Source organism: Diadema antillarum, unplaced genomic scaffold (assembly GCF_040938485.1).
Source record: "Diadema antillarum isolate AM-2024a unplaced genomic scaffold, OU_Dant_1.0 seq00000764_RagTag, whole genome shotgun sequence".
Lineage (NCBI taxonomy): Eukaryota > Metazoa > Echinodermata > Echinoidea > Diadematoida > Diadematidae > Diadema > Diadema antillarum.
The window spans coordinates 1,133,682-1,150,357 of record NW_027271654.1 but is presented as its reverse complement, the minus strand read 5'-3'; the positions used below and the strand labels follow the sequence as shown (position 1 = coordinate 1,150,357).

Here is a 16,676-nt window from a genome sequence, read left to right as displayed (position 1 = left end):
ATAAATGTTCAAGAACATCTATTGGAAGAGCACAGAATACTAAGAATGACAGCTTGATATTTCTTTCATATACAATGTATGTTTTGAGTATGGTAATCATGTATGATTATATTCATACAAAAAATGGTGCAAAGTTATAGAGTACCGGTATTGTATTTAGTCAAACAAGAAAGCATTTTTAAATACTTGGTTTAGCAAAGACCTCCATAATTGGGTTACATTAAACTATAATCCAGATTTACAACTGTAGAGTTTATATGCGGTTCCAGTGATTTCATTTTATTGGATTTGATGTGATTTGATATGATTGCTGCATTTTTTACAAAATGAATGTAACATTACAAAGAAATCTTCAAAAAATAATCATATATTGAATAAATAATATGTATACTAATCATCAGTGCACACTACTTGACTGTTATATCTGGGAAGATTTGGGTTATTTTTTATAGAAATGGGTCAACCAGTTTTTGCTAGGTATATGTCAAAACATCAAATTCTAGGATGCCAATGTAAATGATGTAAAACAATTTGTTCATTTACACCAAATTGTAACAAATATCTCTTGCTTCCTATTTGCCTTGGAAGCATGTTTGTTGACAGCCATTCTACTAGGGTCTTGTACCTGCCAAATTAAGGCAATCATTACCACTGACAACAAGAGTGCATTCAAATGTTGTTGGCATTTCACGGTCTTGGTGCCGAGAGGGTTAAGTGGACAGAGGCACCAAGGGACAGGGATGGGTTTCAACTTACTACCCAGGGTTGGTTGACAGGCCCTCCGTTTGCCCTTTGAAGGAATCAGCGAGGTTCTGGGGGGAGTACATGCCAGCAGGCGAGTTGAACTGCTTATGGACGGGCGTCGGCCCGGTTCCCCCGCCTCCTCCACCACCTCCCGCTCCAGGGAAGAGCCTGGGTTTCACATTGTGGCTGCTCCCGGCGTGTGTAAATTTCTGTGGGACGGACACCAGTGAATGTTAGACCAGTTTGTGATTAGTGAGATTGGTTCATCTGACCTTGAGTTTCAAACCATCAAAACAAACAGTTGTAAAGCTAGATATCACCTACTTAACATGATCAGTGACGGATCTAGAGGGGGGCGCACCTGGGCGCGCACCCACAGCTCTTTATTTTTTGCTAAAACAAAAGAAATTATATGAAAAATGGGGGGCTTGCCCCCCTCTAGTAAAGGCGCCTCCCCTTTACGGAATTCCTGGATCCACCCCGCTGATCCAACTTGCTTGTACGTTTACTAGCTCCCTTTGATGATTAGAAACATTCTTATTCTACAACAGAAAGAAATGGTTCAGGTACTATCCATAACATTGGTCATCATACCTCTGCGTCATCGCTTTCCATAATACTGCCTACATTTGTAGCTTCATTTGTGATAATCTACAATACAGAACTCATAGTTGGAACGAGCTAAACAATGTTATTTCTGGTTCTGTAGGATCCCTTTGATATTAACTTACATAATATACAGTTTCTTATTCCTCTCAATTCCCTTTTGAAAATTACCGATTGGCTTTTTTTTTCCCAAGGGGAGGGAAAGAGTGGATTTCCGAAGAAATGCAATTTTATGACAATCCTTGATCTAAACTAAAATTTACTTTCTAATCATTCTTAAATTCAGTCACATACACATATTTTAGACATGACTGGGCAAAAGCAAGATTTGAAGAATAAAAATTGTCTTTTTAAAAAATCATACATGAGTGTTGAGCTACAACTCAAACCTGCCCAAAGAGCTACAGAGTAAGCTGCAGAAGTGGCTGAACTGAATTGGACCTTTAGGCCACCATCCCGATACTGAATCTATTTGTTCAGTCCCTTGCGATGTCACAACCTTTCCAGAAACCTCACACCTGGCAAATATTTGGCGGTTCCCTCAAGACGACACGAATTACTAGTACTCCTAAACCTCACACGACTCTCCACATTCTAACATGTCTGGCTGGCAAGGCGTCACCCCTCTTTGAATTCACACGAATGAAATCTTGAGAAATATCATAAACCTTCTGGAATGCAAAAAACCATTAGGTGGAAATTAAATGGCTCGAGGGAAGATGTGCTGTTCTCCCTTCTACATGTAGCTACCACTGGAGGGGAAACATATTCCTACATAATGCCCTGAACAAATGTTGAACCTGTATTGTATGAATCTAGACAACATTCCTTCTCTTGACGTAAATGCTCTTTTCGAATCTTACAAACCTTTGAACTCCCCCTGCCCACACAGACAATAGCGTTCACAGGAAGTAAATTGGTCTATGACTTTTTGAGTTCAATAACCGTGTTTTTCTGCCATGTGGAATATGTTTTTACGTTATGACGGAACTCGGAGTCTAAAATGAGTATACCCGCTGCTTATGGGAATTGGGTGTGGCACATTGCATATCTATGGGAACGACTATTTATTGGGAGTATATGGGTTAAATAACAAACCTGTTTGTCTGCTTGGAGGGACACACTGAAACCTTGGTCACTCTGCTTGACTTCTGGGGCCCAGATTGTGGCCTGGGGACTCCTGAAGTGAATCAATGATAATTGTAAACAAAAGAACATCAGCTTTGTAAACTAACTAAGTAGTGTGAAACTATGCTCTACTAATCAAACAGACAAAAAGGAAAGTCACTGCTAAGTACTTTTTATTGTGAAGGTACATGTATAATAAAGTGGTGGGTAGATCATGAACAATGGTACATGAAGATCACTTTAATTTGTTTTAAAGGAATGGTATAGAATTGGTTGAAGTGAGGATTCAGCTTTTAACGTTTTGTAAGATATTTAAAAACCACTCTACGGACTATTGAGAATACAATTCTGAGGGGAATTGAAAGTTTATTTGATGAAAATTGGTTTTGAAATGACTGACATATAAAAAAAACCCAAAATAAAACAAAGAGTCTAATACAAGCTGTGGTCTGTCACATTTTATTAGGATTGCTTTTTTGGATATCTCAGCCATTTCAAGACCAATTTTCATCAAACAAACTGTGAATTCCTCTAAGAATTACATGTTGTTTCATATTTCATAAGAGGTTTCTCATTATCTCACAAACACACACAAAAAAATAGTTGGAAACCTGCAGCCCCATCTAAACCAAAACTGTACACATCCGTTTAAGAGAGAATAGAGGGAAACCGAAAGATACAGATTACTAAGTAAATGCTTGTTGTCTATAAACTTTGGCACATCATTCAAACATGAGTGCAAAAGAGAAAAATAGTGAACAATATTCACCTCTTATTGAGTTATGAATGTCATGTAGTGTACTCAGATACAACTTAACTCAAATGTCAGAGCATATAATTCCTCTCAGACACACATATAAATACATTGTCTGTGTGGACTTGCACTAAATAAGAAAAGGAAAAGCAAAGAGGGCATTTTTTAAATCTTTTTTTGAGCAGGCACACAAACTTCCACTCTATTGTATACCCTTACCTTGAACATACTGTATGAAAGATAACATAATCTATAAGTACAAGTTCAGGGTACCCTTACTCTGAACAAAGTATTACACTGTATGAAAGATAACATAATCTACAACCTGAGGTATTTGGAGAAACGAATGTAATGTATGAAATAAATATCTCCTTCTTCCAACAACTAGCTTCCATGATTTACTTATCTCTCACAATCACACAATTTAAGGCTTCAGGGACGTAGAGCTTCTCTACCTTATTATGGACAAAACATTTCCTGGATTACTGTATGACACATTTCTTCAAAGATAGTGAATTATGATGATGATGATGATGATGATGAAGTCTTGTAGAGCGCCGGTATCCGCCAAGTCAGGCGCTCATGGCGCTTGCTCCAAAATAAATACATAATTCAGCTTAAATGATATCAAAAACTGAGACAAATATATCATACTAGTTTCCAATTTAGGACAATAGTCGGCAGATTTAGGCAATTTTGGTCTTTATAGACACTTCCGTCAGTGTATAAAGCTGAGTGGTGCACACACACCATGACAGTGGTTGTCTCGCTGAGATAAGACGAAATTCACAGACTGGAGAGATACGAGCATGTTCAAGGATGTGAGTTCAGGAAATGACTTCGCCCGCTCAGTTTGTGTACACCCATATCGGGCAACAACTTCCCTCTTCCTGTCGGCCATATCTCCTTACAGCTCACATTCGCAGACATGATTTTCAACCATTTTCCTTGGAAACTGACTTTACCATCCCCTTACCCCCCCCCCCCACCCCCACTGAAGAAAAATATGGTTTGCTCTGTTTTGATCAACTGGTTTCCTGTCGTAAATTACAATGAAGGGATATTACACTGCCTGCTCATGTCTCATATGCAAGTAGTAACTTGTCTAAAATTCTAATCACACTCAAGATATTACATTCCAATATGCATCAGGAAAGACAAAAAATGGGGAAAAGATTCCTTTACTTTTCATTTTTGAACACCTAATCGTAAAATATTTAGGAAGACCCATAACTTACATTGTCAGGTTGTCACCTTTTGTAAGCTTCCAGTAAAGTTTTTTTTTTTTGTGTGTGTGTGTCCTACATTCAGAATCTTGAATCTTTCTGCAGTTGTTTTATTTTCAAGAAAAGAAATCCAATACCATATGTGTTAATGAAGAAGAATTTACATGTTTGTTGAGATGATACTTTCAAACTGATTTGAGGTGGCCATTCATCATTATGGCCATTACTGTCATCTCGTACTCTTTATAATCTGGTCAAGCCGTATGGAATTTCAGCTTTTGGAGCCGAGTCCCTGAAGAGGGTAAGTGATATTTGCATACAGCCTGCAGTGAGGCTGTAGCATCAAGAGCCTTGAAGGGATGGTATAGTTTTGGTTGAGATGGATTTTCAGGTTTCCAACATTTTTGGGTTTTTTTTTTTTGTGAGATGACAAGAAACTTCTTATGAAATATGAAAGAGGATATGATACGAAAAGGAATTCAAAGTTGTTTTTTTTTTATGAGAATTAGTTTTGAAATGGCTGAGATATCCAAAACAAACCGACCCTAATAAAAGATGAAACCCAACTTTATTAGGATCACTTTGCTTTTCTTTGTTTTTGGATATCTCAGCCATTTCAGAACTGATTTCATCAAATAAACGTTTAATACCTCTTACTCGTCTTAGAATTGTATGCTCCCTTAATATGTCATAAAAGTGGTTTCGAATAATCTTGCAAAAGGTTAAAACCTGAATCTCCATCTCAACCAAAACTATAATACCCCTTTTAAGTCTTTCACTACCATTGTAGTCTTTCTGGCATACAATGTCAATGGCAAATTATGATGTTGATTCTAAAAGGTCACACCTGGGACCTGTGTCTCAGAGAGATGTTTTTCAATTATCATACATTGCAATAATTGCAGATGACTCCAGCAAAAATTCAATAACTCACACCTAATTGGTTGTTTAATGGCTGCTGCCATAGCAACTGCAATTACTACAGCTTGCAATTATTGTGAATCTCTTTTTCGAAACAGACCCCCTGGTGGTGGCATCCAGCAATTGGTATCATGTCAACCTACATTCGGCACTTGACAATGACCTAGCACATGTCCCTCCAGGGGTAACCTTGAAATACGAGGAGCAATTAAGATGGCAACTCCTAAATTCTGCACTAATGGTTGGGGGTGGGAAGTAGATCAGCCTGTATGATTTCCGAATTGAAACTGACCAGCTTAAATACAGTCCACGGGAAAAATAAGTGCTAAGTATGGGTGAAATGCAAGATGTGTAGTTTATTCAATAATCAGAGCAAAATCAGGGGAACATAAGCAGGCCATGGGGAATTTCTTGGAATATTTTATGAGTCCAAGTTATTGATGGAGTAAAAGAATTTCCCTGTCCCTTCATAATTACCTGAAGTCACATAATAGTGTCATGGACAATTTCAGACAAGATACTTACAACATGAAACTCTTCAATGATAAAGGTTTTGAGACAGTTTACTTTATTTGTGTGTGAGCTTTTAAAGATCTTTGACTTAAACCCTCATGGCAAAATTCCTAAGCTTCAAGTTTCTTTATTTTTTCATACAACTTTTCAGTTTCCAGTCCACGTAGTCATTGAGGTGATATCATTACTCATTTAGAATAGTATTCAGCATTTTGTTTTTCAGAAAAATCTTCAGTACAGACATGATAGGCCTACTGAATTTTTAACAGTCTTAAGTCCCTTAAACATAAAGAGCACCAAAATCTACAAAGAAGCTAGCTGTGACTCTGCAGATGATATATGTCATGGGAAAAGACTAACAAAAAACAAAAGCAAATCTGAGAGCAAGATCACTGTCACTCTCCAACTCTAACATTCCGCCCCCTTTCATTTCAGAGATAAGAGGCAAAGTTCTCTTTTCACACTCTCCTATTTTTTCTATACTGAAGATGACAACCATTTTTTTCTGTTAAATTGTTTTGTTATATTTTTGGGGTTTTTTTTTGTTTGTTTAGCCTTTATACTACGGCTGATAAAATTTCTGAATGCATCCTAGGTTATAAGAGTCAGTTTCATCCAGCTAAACACAGTGGGCATGTACACATACAAAAAAATCATCATTTTTGGATCACGATGCAAACATTGACTTTATTCGCTGCTGTTCACACTAAATCTCATTTACTTGCAAGCAAAGCGCTCTAAACATCCAAACTGCCCATGCCCGAACAATGACCAAACCATGACCCCAAGCACCTTCATTGGAGCTTAATAGGGCTTTAAGTTACACCGTTAATGAGATTAATAAAAAAAAAAAAACAATAATGACATTTTAAAGTGTAATATGAAGAAAAACCGTGCAAGGCAAATTACTGCAACTTTAGGTTTTTAAATAAAAGAATCAAGATGGGCCAATTTTTGCACCACAATCAGAATCCAGACAATCACTGATTATTTTGTGTCCACTCATCACACGAATCATTTGCTTTGTGTATCATATTTCGAACATCAATTTAGAAAAAAAAAAATTGTTTCGGGTAAGTAAGAACAGGCCTACTGAAGACATGTGAATCTTCAACATGATTTGTGTTACGCATATGTCCATTACCTATCATTTGACGACAGGTTTACGTGCCCCTGCAGCAGCAGCAGTCAAGAGTTGGAGCTGATAAGACAGCAACCCAGGAATTGTGGGAAATGTAGTCTGTGTTTATCAATAACAAGTTTCCGGTAGAATCGCATTTCCTGACCCCATACCTTAATGCTCCAGATGAAGGGGCATTTCACAAACATGATCATCCCAAGTCTGGCAAGCTCATCACCTTCTCACGGCTCTGAAATGAAGATCTTGTCTGTCACTGCAAAGCTCCAGTGTGCCATTGGATATAGGGCTACCAGATGTTTGTTTTTCTCTTTTCCAACTTATCAATATCACGCTGCCAAAATGTCCTAGCAATTCCTTGTAGTACATATGGATCCGAGAGCCATTTGAAAGAACAGGCTACTGTATACGCCATATATTTCGCGAGTCTAAATTTTTGCGAATCGGAACTTCCCGACAATTTCACGAGTGGTTAAATTCGCGATCATGGAGTCCTGTACTGAACGGAGAAATGTGCGTCACATTCATATCGGCATTAGAGTTAATATTTTCGCATGTTTTTAATTTCTTGAACAGCAGCTGACTCGTGAAATTCACGAAAATAAAAATCTCACGAAATATTTGACGTATACAGTATTTCATTATCGGGAGGGGAGAACACCCACTAACAGCTATCACTGCTACCATCTACCTGTACATATAAAAAAATCTCATTATCATTGAATTGTTGATATTAATTACAATTTGGCAATGAACATTCTTTGCCTATCCTTGGCATCAATGCCATCAGAGGACAGGGATGTCGATAAAGAGAGTGGAGAAAAGATAAATGCTGATAAAGTCGATCTTATACTGACCATGAACATGGAAGTGGTTGGATCTTGGTGAGAAAAAGGACATAAATATTTATGGACTACAGCATGTGAAGTACTGACCAGACATTGTCCTACATAGTTTCATTCCATAATTTAGTGGTGGTAATCAACAGTGGCAGCCACTTGTGGGTTTATACTGCAGTGTCTGATTTCAAGAAACACAGTTTGCATCCTGGTTGGACTTCCTGTACAATTAGACAGAAGCCAAGTCTGTTGGGTCAAAGTCGACTCACGACTTGCGAGCCTGCTGTGCAAGTCCTTTGTTTAGTCCATGCATGTTCCCCGACACAAAAGGAAGAGGGTGGGACTGAAATCAGTGATCAGCCTTAACGTATACATCCATATGATAGAGGATGTACATTATATATTCCAACTCAGAAATTTGGTTTCCTCCTCAAGACATTATTTCCCATCTTATTGATACCACATAGCTAGACACATCCTAGGTAATTTCAAAGCAGTGGGGTATAATCACGGCACCATAAAATACTGATTAAGATTCTATGAAACCACTGGCCCCTCACCATATATGGCTACTGAAACTCACTGTGGGACAAATATTAATGGGTATACTTGCCCACATGCACTTTTGGGGCAAGAAGGAAAAAATTCTATTACAATGCTATCTTGAAGGGAGCATTCTTTGCCAAATACTAGTCCACCATCAGAAAGTAACAAGCGAGGCATACGGTGTCTTGAACCTAAGCTACTCTTGGCCACAAGACTCATCATGCTCCTGAGATCATCGCATACAAGTGCCTTTGGGAGGATGCACAGAGAAGTCATAGGAGAGCAATCCTGATTAGACAGCCATATAGGGAAAGTAGAGCCAATTCATTCTCACTGATATAATCTTAACATTCTCCTCTTTACCAGGTAATTAATTGGGTGAGCCAATCACATTCCCCCTCCCCTTTCTCTTGGGTATTGAACCCTAGACTTGCAAGAGCTTGGGCTCTGTTCACGTGCTGAAAGCTTCCTCTCTTAATTAAATCAGGGAGGTGGAAGAAATGGAGATGGCACTCTGAGAGCTTCCCTCAGAAAAAAAATCAAGTGGTCTTACACCGATTAACTTCTTGAAATCCAACCCTCATTCTGTGATAAATATGTCAAAATCTGGCCTTATCGGTCCACCCATCACCCTCCGGCGCACTAGAGTGACGCAACATGATCTCCTTTCCAGGCCTTCCATAAACACACGCTCGTAAAAATCGGGCTTTGAAGCGATGCGTGGCACCGACAATATGACGTCATATTCAAAATTTTGGCAGTCTATTACATTCAGTGAAAGACGTCCCCCTTCGAAAGCTACAACTTATGGCTCAAGAATTGGGTAGCGTAGTATGTCTATACCTTTCGCTGGTTCAGCAGACTGTGCTGAGGAGATTGCCGTTTGAACCAGCGAAATCGGTACACAAACAACGGAGTTACTGAGCAGTAAGGTTTGTGCGCTAGAGATGTCATCATATTGTTTCTGTATCGATTATGAGAAATCCCACACATTTCCGCAATTTTCTTATAGTTAGAGAGGTAGGGCTGACCTTGATCTTCAAAATGATATAAGTTACATGAGCGTGTTCGGGCGTGTTTTCAAACAGTTCGAGTGTAAAAGTAGTGCTTCATAGAGACCGAAGCGGTTTTTTTTTTTCGTCTGCACCCGAGCGAGCTGGGGCTTTTCAGCGTACTCGTCGGGTTGTTGTAGGGCCGCCGCGTAGGCGTCGGGACAGCGTTCGTTGCCGTTGTTTCGGTGAATTTGAGTTACTAGTAAATATATATTGGAATGGAAAGTTGAGTGTTAAAAAGTGTAAATTAGACATATCAGCCTTGATTATAATAATTTTCCGTAGAGAATTAAAGATGATATCTATAAACGCCTAGATGTATGATGCTGTAAGTATATTTTAGGGGGAAAAACAGAGCTTAGTATACAGTGTTTCGCCTCACTCTCCGTCGATCATTCATCGGTAAATACCGGTAATCGGCTTGACTCTACCCCATGCTAACGTTACAAAAAATTGAATTAAAAAGTAGTAGAGTACACCTCTGGAGCTAGTAGAATCTAACGTTTAACAGTGGTTAGATTCTAGTTTGTGAAATACTAGAGTCTACTAGCTAGGACTAACGTTAGGTATGCTTTTGCTAGGCAGCGTACCTGAGGTGACGCTGCGCTATTAAACAGTGTCCTGAGCCTTGCCCTTGCCTTGGCCTCCAATTTCCAAGCCAAGGCCCAACTAACTTTCTGAGTTTCAGTTTCAATTGCAAATCAAATTTCGTTAAGTTGCTGTGTCAATGTGATTTTGAATTTGCTAAAAGCAATTCCTCCTCAACAAACTCGTCTCCGTCAAAATCACGATCGCCAGAACCACCACCACTGCTTACACCACTGCTTTACAGAATACACTCTAGAGTTCTGTGCTTACACCGTAGGACGCCATTTTATTCCCCGACCACAATGCATTTCGCGTCGTGATTTCCGCCACAAGATTTACGACTTGCAGTGCGCCGAGCGTGAGTAATGGGATTACGGGAGGGGGAAAAAAAGCTGTCGGGGCCACGCATGACTTCAAAGGAAACTCAGAAGAGCACACTCCATCTCTCTTCCACCTCCCTGATTAAATCTCTTCTTCTGCTATCTTCACTGGTACTCTCCTCTATCTGCCACAGGTCCATTTTCTTTTCATTGACCTTGTCTGAATCCGTTCATTCATCTTGAGATGTGTGCTTTGTTAGTGTGTCACTGGAGGCTACTTCCTGTATCCTGATATCACTTGGATTTATTGGCCAATCACTTGACATATTGCGCCATTCCATGAGCGCTATATTGATCTGTGTTAACAAACAAGGCTGAGAAAATAGCTACCAAGATCATCAGCACAAATTACTTTATCTTCAAATCCCATCACTTGACGGAGAAAAGTAGACAAACCTTCTTCTATAGAGATCAGCAAAGAACAGCATACCTGGTACCCTAGAGCCATCTGGTTCCAGAAAGTACATTTCAGTGACTTGATAATGCAGGTATCTGATATTACTTTTACATTATTAAGTGCAAGGTTAGTGATTACAGGCAGAGAGTACACAGTTGCTGTTGTAAATCATCTTTTGTTTCAGTTTGAGAATTTTCAAAGCCTCTCAAATACTTGATTCAATGCAAATTCATGCCAAGTATACTTCCATCTCATCTGTCTTGAACACAAATTACTCAGTGAAATTCAGAGGTGCCAAATTAATGATAAAAGGATGATAATTTCCACAACAAAACTGCCCAGAACTTGATGGGTTGTAAATTAACTCTACAATTATGGACATTATCAACTACATTATCAACATGCCAGTTGAAGGTGACTTGTGCACTGGCCTTCTTACCAACGAAATTAAAAGTTTGATTACTTTTTTTTTTTTCATTTTGGCTATAAAAAGAGAGGTTGATGATTATATGGTGATTACTTGCCCCTCTTGTTAAGAGTGGACAGATATTCATAATAAGCAGACACAGGCATTCTTGTCTACCACAATACCAGTCAAACTAACAATGCTGTGCAACTAATCAACTACTTGGTGAGGATGAACACAAGTTCAATAGTTATGGATGATTGCAGAGCTCTCTTGATAGTTTTAACTGTTATTCTCAGCTCAAGAGGATTGGACAAGTGCTTGGATGTGAAAGATATCAATGCATTCCTGCCACCAGGAATAAGTGGAACACTTGACTACCTCCTTTCCATACTACAAGCTAGTCTACAGCCAACAGACCTAAACCATGCAAGATCTCCATCTATTGGCTATCCAAATCCATCATAGTTTCTGCCTGTTGGCAGATTTGTTTGGCATGTTACAGAGCAAAGAAACTCCAAGCAAAGATTTCTAAGAATCTTTGAAGCAGTAAAAGTATGAGATTGAACAAATCACAACTTTACTGTTTATGTAACTTTAGCTGGAACTTTCAAAATATGTTTTGCCAATAAAAAAAAGAGTACATAATGAAGACATATCTTGTGAATGTGGGAGTTGAGTCTATGCTAAATTTCCAAAGCAACTTCCTCTTTTCTTTCAGGTAAATGCAAACATACACAACAGATAAACACATAAAGATATGCAATATCAGAAATTTGTCAAACCTTATGCCCCACCCTCCCTTTTAGTTTACCACCAAAGTTTGAAATGACATGATTACTGCTGCAGGTTTGGGGTGACATCTACCCATCCACACGACTGATGGTGATAATCGTTATTGCGGAGGGAAGTGGTCGACTCTGAGGAAGGAAGGAAGGAAAGATTCGGCCATTACGCGAGTAGACCAGATACCAGATCAGGCACAACTACATGTTTCCACAATTTTGGACAAGCACACACACACACACACACACACACACACACACACACACACAGGGGGGAGTTTGGCGAAAATCCTGTGTATAATAAAGAGCAAACAAGTCTCCTTCGCAAGTTTGCCTTTAGCCTTAGGCACGTTCAGTCTCATACCTTTTTTTTTTTTTTTTCCAGGATAATTATTACCATTCACCTTAAAAGATTATTTTACAGAAGTGTACTTTAAGGGCTTGACAGTCTCCGCAATCTGATTGGCTTGAAGCAGATCAAGTACGAGACAAATCACTCTTATTGGTTAAATACTTTGCCATGCTGATGCATCATGGGTGGGATATGTTCCTCTGCAATGTATAGATACGATCAACCATCTAACAATATATACCACACACCTACAACCATCTTCCAAACAATGTTCTCAGGTATATTTTTCTGGAAAGTTTTACATGGTCCACCTGTCATAAAAATGGTCACAAATGATACAATTCAAAATTTTTCGGAAATAGCATACCATTATGATTATAATGTGTTCTTTCTGGTATCCATGGACAACTTTTAACTCTGAGACAGTAAGAAACAAACACAGCTTACATCCTGTCTTCCTTAACCTTCAACACACTGTGATTACATAATGACATTTGATGCACTCTAGAGTCAATACATCATTAACTGCCTCAAAGGTCTTTGAATTCTCATCGTTCATTTACCTTTAACTTGAAGATGCACAGAGATACTGCAGTCACTATTCATAAGATACAACACAATCAGCAGCATCCTATGAATGTAACACATCTTCGTAGATCCTCTACTTCCATTCAAATCTATTGAGGGGTAAAGTATGCGAGCCGTGCCTCATTCCATTCTTATTGTTAACAGGTGAAAGACTTACTTACTCAAGTCATAAAAAAACATGCATCTATCATATCTCTAACTGCTTAGTTTCATCTCGAAATTCAGTGGCTTTTGTGATCAACGGAGTGAATGACTTACAGAGGAAGTTGACATTTGATGTAAACACCACATTTCAGCTTACAGGAAGCCTCTGAAACAGCCTCCCCTATCATATGATCCATGGAACATACTAAATCATTTAGATTTTTTCTTCTGACCTCATGCAATTCACTCCATGAGAAAGCATTAAATGCTAGCACACTACCTGAGAAACAGACCTGCCCAGGTTCTAACATTTCTATATGTTTATTCTGATAGTTGGACATAGCATATCATTTCATTCATAGGGTAAAATAGCAAACCACTATTGGGAAAAACAGGATAGACATGCCTATGCAACCCTGGATGGCACTTGTGCCCTTCTGCACATGAATTAAAGCAACACATCTCTTGTGTATGTTTGTATCATCTTTTATGGGCTGATGTCTTACAAATTGCACATGCACACATCTCTGAGCTAACAGTGATATTTGTAATGATAATTTTACACTAATCCCCCTCCTTCCCCATGTGTGTATCAAAGCTACCCCCCCCCCCCCTCCGAACAATTTGCTAACTCCCAAGGGGCTTGTCAACTGGCTGGACAACAGTACACACAGTAACTCTTGGGTGATGATTCAGATATGATATAAATATTGACAGAGAAGATTACAGGAGATAATCAAATTTCCTTCCGTACAATCTTTCCCAATCTGGCACTCGGGCCTCCTGTCCACTACACGTCTGCTGCTAATGATGTGCAATCCTGCAACCTCTCCACTCCCCTTGCCTCCCCTCTCTCCACCCCCTCCCAAACTTAACACCCCTTCAGAGACTTTGACAACCCCTCTGTCACACCCACAAGCAGTATGCCCCAGAGTTGCCCTTCCTTTTCCTCATGCTTTATTTTAAGAGGGCTCCCCCCCCCCCATGTTTTAAAAAGCCACTCGAAATTTCAGTGGCATTATACAATGCAGACACTTTAGAAGTAATATCAATTGCAACAGACAACTTGACTGACATTAATTCAAATCATATCTGTATACCTTGATGGCAAATGTTGTTCTTGAGGGCCAGATACCTTGCCAGGAGCTTGCCTGATATGGCAACAATAAATGCATTCTGGATTCCACATATTGCAATGTGTCTATCAGAAATAGATGCACTATGTATGGCTCATTGATATTTAGACCATTCAGTGAAACATGGATCCCTAAATTTAACCACAGATTTTATCGCATCTACAAAGGGGCCTATCAATATACCTTTAAAAAAATTTAAAAAAAAACACTGGTAGCAAAACAAAACTGTTGCAAGACAACCTGTGACCTGAACAAAATATATATTCAGGTTACTATAAATGTATGTCAAGAACTGCGCAGACACACGTGGGTAAGTATCACAGCTGTGACCTACAATTCATGTGTTTGTCTCAAAAACTTGGACATGTGCCGACTGCATAAAAGCCCTAGTCATGAGAATTTAAAGACATATCCATAAAGCTATAGTATTTCTCTGAAAACTGTCATTGGCAGGTAATACAATTCAATAATTCTCCAAAGAGTTGGAAGCCTCTTGCAACCTTTAAAAATGTCTTGTTGGGGATACTATGATTGGTAATTAAATAAACATACCATGTTCAAAATGTTTCAATTATGACATACATGTATGCATACTAAACCTGAAACGACAAAAAGCCTACCAACATTCAGTGTTATATTAAAGTTTGTAGGAGGCCTGTTTGGAGGAGTATCATACAATGTTTATTTTATGTTTAAAAGACTACAGACAAAATTTTTAATATTAAAGTGCAACTTATATTCCAGTCAGATGAATAGATCTTTATTTATACTCATTGTCACAAATAAGAGGGCATGTCGGATAGACATAGATAATGAAACTCACCAAATCAAACTTGTGCCTTTAAAGGGATGGTATAGTTTTGGTTGAGGAGGGGATTCAGATTTTAACTGTTGTGAGAGTTAATTAGAAAACTTTTATATTAAAGAACATACAATTTCAATAGGAATTCACATTTATTTGATGAAAATCAGTTTTGAAATGGATGAGATATCCAAAAACAACTTTTATTAGGACCTCCTTGTTTTTGGACATCTCAGTCATTTCAAGACCAATTTTCATAAAATAAACTTTGAATTCCTCTTAGAATTGTATGCTCTTTCATATTTCATAAGAGGTTTTTCATTATCTCACAGAAGTTTTTTGAAACCTGAAGCCCCATCTCAACCAAAACTATACCATCCCTTTAACTGACAGGTCCAGAGGGCTGTCAAGTACTCTTTTAAAGGGAGCTGACAGACAACAATGATGATGTCATGGAAGAAGGCGTGATCTCACAGGCCAGCTGTCTGATCCTGGGTTGAGACAGTGTGGGTATCACTTACGTCATCCGGCCATTCAGAGGCCTGGAGGAGGTGACAAATTTTTAATAGCTTTCTTCTCTCCAGGTGCGTGCTCTCACCATTTACCAAACAACACACGAGAGATTCCCTTTAAAGCAGACATTTCCCCAAACACAGATACATTATGTAGATTTAATGAATGCAGAAAGAACAGCAAAACACTCAGAAAATGTTATGAGGGAAATTGGACTGTCCATTCAGAAGTTACAAATTTGAACAGTTTTGCTTGAATGATTTTGTATGCCACGCTCTGTAGAAGTGAACATTATCACAGTTTGTGATGTTGCATTAGTAGAATGATACAAAGAAATTGCAAAAAAAAACTATTTTTTCCAGGAAATCAAAGAAGAACTTCAACTACTTCCTCCATCGGGCATAGAAAATTATATTTGCCCCAACATATCTCAGTAATGTGTCAAGGGAATAAATGTTTCATTAATCTGCCTCCTTTTGCTGAATCCGTGTCCCATTTGGGTAAGCTTCTTTTTGCTACGACAACGTTTGTACCTCTTTGCACTCAGTCAGGAGCCCTTCCATTTACCTTTATCATTTGGAAGCAATATAGCATGTTCAAGGAAATGAAGTCAAGGAGATAAAGTGCTCGGTTAATGGCCTTCCTAGTACTTGGCAAAGCTTTTACCATTTACCATGTGCCAGCAACATTTCTATGGAGTGTTGAAGACAGAATAACAGACCTGGCAGTCTTGGAATTCAAGCTAGCAGTCACAAGTTGGATGGCCGATGGTTTGGAAATATTTTTGTTTGGCCAACATAAGTGGAGAGAACAGGATCAAATTTCAAAGGAATGACACACTAACCTCTTGTTGAAACATTCAAAGAGAATAGCTCTTGTGTGCACTTTAGAAGGGACAGCTCTTATCTAAAGTGCATAGGCCTATAAGCTGCATACAAATTACTGCTATTTTCACAGTTATTCCTGGAAATACCATGACACAACTGGACTTGACAACTACAATATTTTTACTCATGCCACTGCCCTGGCTACTTCTACAACTACTACTGTAACTATTGCCATGACCATCACTACTACTACATATAGGACTAATCATATTAATAATAGTGATGATAATA

At 38.7% G+C, this 16,676-nt stretch overlaps 1 protein-coding gene across 1 annotated transcript in view; it reads right to left on the bottom strand.

The window, feature by feature from the left end:
• The window catches only part of LOC139738678 (PDZ and LIM domain protein 5-like), a 113,686-nt gene that overhangs the window by 47,177 nt on the left and 49,833 nt on the right, over positions 1–16,676 (bottom strand). The window contains exons 3-4 of the mRNA XM_071649301.1: positions 2,449–2,530; positions 757–953 (exon numbers count right to left, since the gene is read on the bottom strand). Of these exons, the coding sequence (XP_071505402.1) occupies positions 757–953; positions 2,449–2,530 (279 nt within the window). The remainder of the gene's footprint in view (positions 1–756; positions 954–2,448; positions 2,531–16,676) is intronic.